We start from the raw sequence: 10,290 nt of genomic DNA, 5'->3' as shown, positions 1-10,290 counted from the left end.
TAGGTCTCCTCAAGCACAGCAGGTCACATACTCTTTTACTTGTTTCAGTAATTTGACTGCGGCCATGCTGGAGCACCGCCTTTAGTCGAACAAATCGACCCCGGGACTTATTCTTTGTAAGCCCAGTACTTATTCTATCGCTCTCTTTTACCGAACCGCTAAGTGACGGGGACGTAAACACACCAGCATCGGTTGTCAAGCAATGCTAGGGGGACAAACACATATATACGACGAGCTTCTTTCAGTTTCCGTCTACCAAATCCACCCACAAGGCTTTGGTCGGCCCGAGGCTATAGTAGAAGACACCTGACCAAGGTGCCACGCAGTGGGACTGAACCCGGAACTATGTGGTTGGTAAGCAAGCTACTTACCACACAGCCACTCCTGCGCCTATGTATATTAAGTAAATACACGTAATTCAAAAACACGTTTTGATCAGCTTATTTCGTAACCAAAAGTCAGGTGCAGATTATAAACAATGAAAGGCCAATTTTGGTGATTCACCTGACACAGATAGTAGAGAACCAATCCAATGATAAATCTGAACTTGGATCTTGGAAGTTTGCATCAATCCTGGTTCAGTTAAATCTTTTGTGGTTCCAAATTATGCCATCTTTAGTGCAGCATTGTACTGTCTAATTTTGCTTTGGAAATGTTTGGAATCTTGGTCAGTTGAAGAGTTTAACCATTCCACCACTGCAGCACAGTGCAAGTGTCTCTCCAGGCCACTTCCTTGTCTTGCAACGTATGCACTCAGTTGTCATTGCACCAATGGAAACCCTAGTGTCATCTGCATAATGAACTGCTGACCAGCTCTGGTCAAACAATCCAACCCATCCCAGCATGGAAAGCAAATGTTAACTGATGATGACTTACATATTCGCTTCCTATGATTTCTGTCTACCACATCCACTCACAAGGCATCGGTTGACCTGGGGCTAAAGAAGATACCTAACCAAAGAACTGCACAGTGGGACTGTGTTCTTCACAATCAAATAGTCATGCCAGCATGTGCACGAGGTTTTAAAACATATAGGGTACTCACGGCCGGAGTCAAATGACTGAAACAAGTAGGAGTGGTTGTGTGGTAAGTAGCTTGCTTACCAACCACATGGATCCGGGTTCAGTCCCTCTGAGTGGTACCTTGGGCAAGTGTCTTCTACTATAGCCTCGGGCCCACCAAAGCCTTGTGAGTGGATTTAGTAGACGGAAACTGAAAGAAGCCCGTCGTATATATGTATGAATGTTTGTCCCCCCAACATCACTTGACAACCGATGCTGGTGTGTTTACGTCCCTGTAACTTAACGGTTCAGCAAAAGAGACCGATAGAATAAGTACTAGGCTTACAAAGAATAAGTCCTGGGGTCGATCTGCTCGACTAAAGGCGGTGCTCCAGCATGGCCGCAGTCAAATGACTGAAACAAGTAAAACAATAAAAGAACTTGAAGAGATGACAATTTCAGTGAAATAAGACAGGTACACTACCGCTGTTTATAGCGAGCGACTCACCTGTCTGATAAATATCCCTCATTTGGCACACAACCAGTGATTTTTTTTTTTGCTTCCTTATGTTAACTGTCACATGTGCCACCAGTGGTTTATCGCAAACTTCACACAAGTGCCATATGCGCCACCAGTAATATATTTTCATAATTTGAATCTTTGACATGGGTTTGAGGATATTTAAATAACATGACTTCTAAATATTGAAGTTTAATTACAAAGGTGAACCACACCTTGTCACAGCTATTACTACACTGAGAGCAATAGTACATGAAATACACGGTGTCCCTGTTGAGTTCCAGTAATAGACCTTGGTGGTTAACGTGTTAAATAATCGTTCCTTGCACCAGTAATAAAGATTTCTTACTTCGACACATAAAACATAAAGTTGATTGGTTCCCAGTAAAAATGCTCTCCTCATTTTCACCACCCACCATCCTAGCTATTTCATTATAATAAAAGCATTAAGGCGGCAAAACCATTAGCATGCCAGGTGAAATGCGTGGCTGTATTTCGTCTGCCGTTACGTTCTGAGTTCAGATTCCGCCGAGGTCGACTATAAGGTGGCGAGCTGGCAGAAACGTTAGCATGCCGGGCGAAATGCGTAGCCGTATTTCGTCTGCTATTACATTCTGAGTTCAAATTCCGCCGAGGTCAACTTTGCCTTTCATCCTTTCGGGGTCAATAAATTAAGTATCAGTTACGCACTGGGGTCGATATAATCAACTTAATCCGTTTGTCCTCTCTGTGTTTAGCCTCTTGTGGGTAGTAAAGAAATAGCTATTTCGTCTGCCGTTATGTTCTGAGTTCAAATTCTACCAAGATCAACTTTGCCTTTCATCCTTTTGGGGTTGATAAATTAAGTACCAGTTGCGTACAAGGGCTTGATGTAATCAACTTACACCCTCCCCCAAAATTTCAGGCGTTGTGCCTATACCAGAAAGAATTATAATAAAACCATTTATGATTTTTCAAAATCTAATTTATACCATGTGGTCACTACATTTACCATGAACTGCCGCATGTAGCACTTGGGGTTCATGAACTTTCTCTAACTGTTACTCCATGCATAGGTGGACACTAAAAAATCATGAAGTGCCTGAATTAACAATCCATTTGTTAATGTACAATTAAAAATTAACAAATATAATCAATAAGGTAAAATTTCCAGTGCTTCAATTAAAAATTAACAAATAAGAATACAACAAAAACAAAAAGCAGACCACTGAAATTATTTGTTAAACGTTTATTTCCATTTTTTTTTGTATGTCTGTATGTGTGTTTGTAATGGGCATTTCACAAGATACACTATGCAAGATAAAAAATTTTTTTTTTGCTTGTAGTTCAACAACTGTTGAATATTGAAGATAGTTTTCAGAGCAGGAATGAAAAAGATGGTAAAGATAATAAGAGATAGGACATAAATTAGGTTTTATTATTTTTTTTTTTTCCATTTACACATTTTTTCCCTTCTTTTTCTTGTTTATTTTTTTTTGTTTTTTTTATTTTTATGTTTAATTTGTAGCCAGATCCTGCCCTGGAATAGCTCAGTCTGTACATTGTATTTCATTAGAGGAAACAAATGATAAATTCTATCTTTCCAGTCATTAATTGTAGGCCAATTAATTAAGTAGCTTTTGCACTAAATCAGTGGCAAAAACCAAAAAAGTTCTTTAACGGAGAAAACTGAAAAAAATCTGCTCAGAATGGAGTCCAAGACATTAATGCCAAAAACCTTCTGCTAAATGTAGGAATTAAAGTATCATCTAGCAGCATTATTATTATTATTATTACAACAGGTTACGGTGCCTGAAGAAGCAACAGTGGCAGGAGCATGTTCAGTGTAGAAAACATGAAGACAATACAACCATTTACTGTTGAATGGAATTATAAATATTTTCAATATAGTATTTGCACCAAAATGGTACTGAAGACTCAAATAACTACAGGCATGATGAATATGTGGAGGGTTAAAATATTCAAAATAATATAATTCTGAATAAAAAAAACCTGGTCAAAATGTCTTCAGCAATAATGAAGAGCCACAATAAAATAACTATATATATATATACCCCACCCCAATGCCAATTTTTATATTTTGTCCCTACCCAACCCACTTTCTTACTTGACTTGTATCTACCAAATTAATTCTATCACTGTTTCCTCTGTAGTTTTGTTGAGATTGCTCTGGAAGAATTCTGCACCAACATTTTCAACTAGCCATCATTCTCATCTCAAATTTTGGGGGGTTCTGAAAAAATTAAAGGAAAATGTTTTAGAATGTAAAAAAAAAAGCCCCAGCTTTAAACTAAATGCAAGCATTAAGGCTGTTACTTATAAAACAATGTACAAAAATGTGAGATATAATTACAATTATTACCATTTTAAACGAATCTAGCATAATTTGAAGAAAATGAGCTCTAAATTTTGAAACGTCTCCCAAAATACTAGAAATCTTATGAAGATAATTAAGTTTTTAAGTACATGAACACTGAAATATTAAAATGTGATATATTTCTAAATGAACTCTTGCAATATAGGGACCAGAGAAAAAAAAAGAAAAGCAACTTTGAATGAGGCTGTAATGCTTCATGACAAGCTATAAGGCAGAGGTCCTTAAACTTTTTGGGCCACCACAACCCCTCAGTGCCCCTACCCCTATTTTTATGTATAAATAAATCTTCTATATTTTACTAATCTCTATACAAAGCTGAAGTTGTCTGTGTATGGCAGGTTTGGTAGCCTTCAACTAACACTATCTCCTCCGAGACCCTGCGGCACAAGTTGACCAAAATTGAGAGTAAGATAGAAGAAGCCTTGCTCTTCCTTCCATAGAAGAAAAAATTCAAATCGGACCATGTTGACACCAAAAATTATTTACATCAAAAAGGTGTTATTTTTCTATGAAAACCCCTATTTTTTAATGATTTTTTTTTTACTGCTGTGTCGCCATTTTTCAGTGTGTTTCAACCAGAAAAATATTCACTTAAAGAGAATAACAAGCTACATAATGCAAAATTTTTACTTTTCAAAAATTCCAATTCTAAAGGCTGGAAAATAAAAGAAACCCGAGCAACGCCGGGCGATACTGCTATTTTATATATACTATCAATTATTTCATATAATTTGTATACAATATTATAATAATAATAAATTCATAGTGTCCCCCAATCCACTGTCTTTCTCCCAACGCCTCCTTTTTCTCTACTGCCCTCACCCCTTCAAGCACAAGTGCCCACCTGGACTGTCTCAAAGCCCATTAGGGGGCAGTAGCACCCACTTTGAGAACTTATGCTCTAAGGGATAAATTTTCTGCAAAACATGATGCAAAGAATGTGTAAAGAGAATCCAGATCAACAGTTGGAAGGGAAAGAATTTTCAGGGAAAAAAAACAAAAGACTTGCAACACAATTGCAACTTCTGGCTACTAAAAGTTAATTTTTAATGATTGAATTTCACGTATGTCCAAATACAGATAAAAATAGATACAGGTCAACGTTTTTCAGATAATACTGCAAGACTGGCTTCAATTATAGCTGTGCAAACCCAACGTCAAGGCCAGTTTGGTTTTAAGCGATATTTGGGAGACAGTACAGTAAAAAAATAAAATTATTAATCCAAATTATCTGGCTTCAAATGTGGAAACAAAACAAAAACATTAACCCTTTCGATACCAACCCAGCTGAAACCATCTCTGGCTCTGAGTACAAATGCCTTGTTTTTGTAAGTTTTGAATTGAAATCTTCCACCAAACCTTAGTCACAATTTATGTTCCTAACACTAGCTTCATGATAATTAAGTTATTTTACTAAATTCTTTGTTATATTTAAAGTAATTGAAAGAAACACGGAGCATCTCAAAATAAATACAGTAACGAAAGGGTTAAAAAAACATCCTTTGTCTAAATTTTACAGCAATTAATAAATACTAGTAAACCAGCTAAAGATATAACAAAGAACTTACTGTAGGAATCCAGGAAAGAAAGGCTGCTAACAATCATCTGCTTCTTCCTCACACTAAAATTGAATTTGAGAAATAAATATGATGGAGCTTGTAGTAAGAATATAACAGCAGAATTCACTTCAAAAGAATTTTTACAAATGCCTCTTGGTACTGATTTTTAACAACGGCACAAAGCCACAAATCTGGTGTTGCACAGGACAGGTAGCATATTAAATAATAATCTCAACACTGGACTCATATTTCACTGACACAAGAAGGAAGACAAAAGTGGCCTAAACCCCATCTTCAAAAGGGAGTCAGCAGACAATTTGTAGACAGGACAAATAGCAATGTTACCACTAGCAGCTCGACAATTTTGCACAAGTGTAAATGTAAACAAACAGACAGACACAAGCATATGCAACAAGCTTCTCCCATTTCTAGCAACCAAATCCACTGGTAAGGCTTTGGTCAATCCAGGGCAACAGTAGAAAACACTTGCCCAAGGTGCTACACACTGAGATTGAACCAGAAACTACATGCTGGGAAGCAAACTTCTTAACCATGCAGATTTGTCTACAAATCTGAAATTAGTTATAAATGTTACACAACAAAAGATAAATGTAAAGTAACAAAAATAATCTATTTCATAACATCCATTTTTCCAAGATGACAAGTTTATAATTCAAATTGTTTGTCTTTCATTGGTGATATTTCTCATTAACTTCTGTTTATCATCATCATCATCTTCGTTTAACGTCCGTTTTCCATGCTAGCAGCGGTTGGATGGTTCGACCGGGGTCTGGGAAGCCAGGAGGCTGCACCAGGCTCCAGTCTGATCTGGCAGTGTTTCTACAGCTGGATGCCCTTCCTAACGCCAACCACTCCATGAGTGTAGTGGGTGCTTTTTACGTGCCAAGCAAGACTAGCAGCAGCCACGATCGGTTGGTGCTTTTTACATGCCAGTCAAAGCGGTGCTGGTATCGGCAAAAATGGAAATTGCAATGGGGATAACAGTATGAGAACCGTACTAAGAGAAACATTATTAAGTAACAAGATGGAAAGTACTGCATTATAAAGGAAAACAGAATAAGGTTATTAAGCCCTTGACAACAGTTGTTTATCAGGCAACCAGATTGCACCCTTGGTAATCATGTGGACAGAGGTCAGTACATATTTACATCAACCAGTACAAAGCCAGGGCAGAGAAGGCTGTGCATATTTCTGCCACCCAATTCGAAGTAAATGCAGTGCATATAAATTTACATCAACCGATGTTATGGGGTTAAACAGGAACAATAATAAAAGTAGCAGACTGTATGCAGTTTGTGTGAAATGGCCAATTTCTAAGACAGGTGTGATATACAAGGAAACTGATGATGAATGCAGAAGTTTAAAAAAAAAAGAAGAAAGAAAGAATCACCAACAAAAACAAAAGCTTGCTGAAACTTCTGCCTTCATTTACAATAAGTGAAAAATGTTCAGAGTGTAAATTCATTTGTTTTATCAATAGAGAAAACAAGGATACCAGCAAACAAAAGAGACAGTAGTAGTAGTAGTAGTAGCAGTAGATAAGAAACCTGGTTCACAAGTATTCCGTCTCCTCTAACTTTTCCATCATTACTCTAACAGCCTCTGTTTGTTGGAGGTGACTGGTCTTGTACCTCCACCATCCAAGCCCCCTCGACTCGCTCATTTTTTTCCACCACTCATCACCTTCCCTGGCCCCACACTCTTCACAATGCATTCTCCTTTCACCCCAGAGCATCAGCCCCTGAGAATCTTCTTCCTGCCATGTCTTTCCTTTAGTTGTTAACACATATCAGTTTAAAATGGATTATTAAGAGTACCACTGGCCTCAGAGATCCTGCAAAGACCATAAGCCTTGCTCCTTCCCTCACACTCCGCAAGTGGGAGAGGATAAAGAAATAAAAAAAAAAAAGAACCTCTAAGATAAAGCTAAAGCAAAGAGAAGACAGAAGACCAATGGTCAGAATGTGATAATGGATATTGCTAGCTGGGGAAGAAGTGATTGTGATGCCAAATCAAGTCACAAAATTGGAAAATTTTATTTATTCTAAAACAGCAGACAGCTGAAAAACTTTATTGCAAATAATAATTTTTTTCTCTACCAGTCACAAAACCTGTGATAACTCTTCTGTGAGTGAATGAGCGCATTTATTAATGAAAATGTACTGCCTGCTTTAATTTTCAAAATAATCATGACTTAATTTTCAATTTAACCCTTTGCTTGTCCAAAGCAATTTTGTAGGTTTGTTCTAAGCATTCAGACTTTAGTCAGGCTCGGTTTCATACATTGTGAGTAATATAAAATTACCTTTATAACTCTGGGGGTTGAAAAAACATTGGGAATGTGCATGCCATGGAAATTGCCCCCCACCCCTGTATCATATGTGACACACATGACAGGCCAAGGGCTTAATAAAAGACAAAATGTTTGGCTAATAAAATCTAATATCTATTATGTAACAATGAGGTTTCAGTGAATTCTTTTCTTTCTTTTATTCTTTTACTTGTTTCAGTCATTTGACTGCGGCCATGCCGGAGCACCGCTTTTAGTCGAGCAAATCGACCCCGGGACTTATTCTTTGTAAGCCCAGTACTTATTCTATCGGTCTCCTTTGCCGAACCGCTAAGTGACAGGGAAGTAAACACACCAGCATCGGTTGTCAAGCAATTCTAGGGGGACAAACACAGACATACACACACACATACATATATATATATATATATATATACATATATACGACAGGCTTCTTTCAGTTTCGGCATTGGTCGGCCCGGGGCTATAGCAGAAGACACTTGCCCAAGATGCCACGCAGTGGAACTGAACCCGGAACCATGTGGTTGGTTAGCAAGCTACTTACCAAATAGCCACTCCTGCGCCTATATTTAAGTTTCAATTTAAACACTAGCAGTTGTGGACATGGTTTTTTTTTTTTAAAGAATTAGACGAAATATCAAATTAAATATATTTCTGAAGTTTCATTTTTTGTTCAGACATTCACACACACATTCCAAATTTTTCCAAATCAACTGAAAAATCACTTTTAATTAAAAACAAAATACTTACATATACAGTATTTTCCAGCAGGAAGCTTCTTGAGTTTAGAGACCTTAATAGGAGGGTCAAAAGTTATGATTACTTTTTGAAGTTGCAATATCAATAAATGAATTGTTAATATTGTTAATTAATCTCATTTACATCAACCCAATCCAAGCACATTTGAGAAGTAATTCTTTTTTATTTATACGTGTGTGTGTGTGTGAGAGTATGTGTGTTTTCATGTACTGGGAGTAGGTTATATTCTGAAACAACAGTATCAAGCAAGAACTATGACATTAAAAGCCAACTTATTTAATCACAAAAATATAAACATAATAACAAAAAAAGCAGAATTATTGAAAGCAACAAGTTTTTTGCATTATAACAGGGAGACGAAATCTAAAAGTAGGTTTACAAAATTAGATTTAATAACAATTAACTTTGCAATACAAACAATAACTAAAGACTATCAAGAGATATTTATATTTAGGCTTAGAAAGGATTATATATACATATATATATACATTCCTATTAAAAGTAAGGTCTCAGCAAAACAATAATGAAGAATATAACAAATAAACTGCTCAAGTCAAATATTACCTCTTTAGCAATTAATATAAAAAAAAAAAAAAAAAGATCAATAAATAAACCACACCCACAGGAGTCAACTTTAAATCTCATCTCTTCAGGGTCGATAAAATTAATAATAATGATGATATGTTGGACTGGTTTGTTGACTACACTCCCTTCTCTAGAAAGATTGGCCCTGTGCCAAATTAAATATTTTTAAAAAATCACCCCTTTAATAAATAAATAAAACAGACAAAATTATTAAATAAAAAAAAAGGGAGTGGAAATCAGAATACAACAGTTAATATCCCACAAACTACTGTATAGCTCCCCAAAAATGTTATTAAAAATAGAATGCCCATGTTTCTAAATGTAAAAATAGCAGGTGGTTATAGAAATAAATAAAACACAAAAAAAGATAGAAAAATAAATGGTTATATAAAGCAGACTGGTAGAAAGCAGTTCATATATGACAAAGCTGACTGACTTCTGACTTATAACATGCATAGCTGATAAGTAATATAAAAGCCAAGAGATATCAATAATAATAATAATAATATATAGTCAAGATTCAGATCATGCAACACTTGAAAGCCAAAATTAATATTGAGAAAGGTGGAGTGAGAAAGACATCTACATCAAAACTTCATGCTGCTGGAATAAATGCCTTTTAAACCAGATTGAAGAACAATACAAAAAGCAGAACTATCAGAAGTTTTAGAATCTTCGAGGAAAGTTGGACACAAACCATTAAATTCAGGGGGCTTGTGGTGTCTCAGGCTCGCCGACGTGAGCACCGTGGACTAGAGCATAAGCAATTCACTCCTACAGAGAAAAACAGGCCTGGTGTAAACATGATTTCACATTATGTCATTTCTTTGAAAGAGAGTTAAAGAAAACTCTGTGGCTGAGAATTTAAAATGTACACGTGTGTGTGTGTGTGTGTGTGTATGAGAGAGAGAGAGTGTGTGTGTGTGTGTGTGTGTGTGTATACATGTGCACACATATTAAATACAATTGTACATAAGATATATAAAACTAAAGCTATTGCAAGAAAAAACAATGCCAATATATAAAATAATGAAATATAAATAATATATACAAATAATATAAAGAGTATATATATATATAGGATAATATCTGCATATCACCGAGAGGACAATCAGAAAAGAACTCTGAGCAAAACCTTTAAAATGCAAACAATATA

The 10,290-nt window shown here is 36.2% G+C and overlaps 1 protein-coding gene across 5 annotated transcripts in view; it reads right to left on the bottom strand.

Moving 5' to 3' along the window:
* Positions 1-2,735: 2,735 nt before the first annotated feature.
* LOC115217000 (transcriptional repressor protein YY1) overlaps positions 2,736-10,290 on the bottom strand; it is a 29,124-nt gene continuing 21,569 nt past the window's right edge. For 2 of the 5 annotated variants that reach the window (XM_036507301.1, XM_036507302.1), the window contains 2 exons: positions 8,541-8,583; positions 2,736-3,755 (listed from right to left, as the gene is read on the bottom strand). In XM_036507301.1, coding sequence (XP_036363194.1) covers positions 3,717-3,755; positions 8,541-8,583 — 82 coding nt within the window. In that variant the 3' untranslated portion in view covers positions 2,736-3,716. Of the gene's footprint in view, positions 3,756-5,467; positions 5,521-8,540; positions 8,584-9,831; positions 9,909-10,290 lie in introns of those variants that run through there. The other 3 variants (XR_005001208.1, XM_029786518.2, XR_005001207.1) reach the window with 3 other exon arrangements.

Source organism: Octopus sinensis, linkage group LG11 (genome assembly GCF_006345805.1).
Source record: "Octopus sinensis linkage group LG11, ASM634580v1, whole genome shotgun sequence".
Taxonomy (NCBI): domain Eukaryota; kingdom Metazoa; phylum Mollusca; class Cephalopoda; order Octopoda; family Octopodidae; genus Octopus; species Octopus sinensis.
The sequence above is the reverse complement of the archived record's forward strand: the minus strand, read 5'-3'. Positions and strand labels throughout refer to the sequence as shown.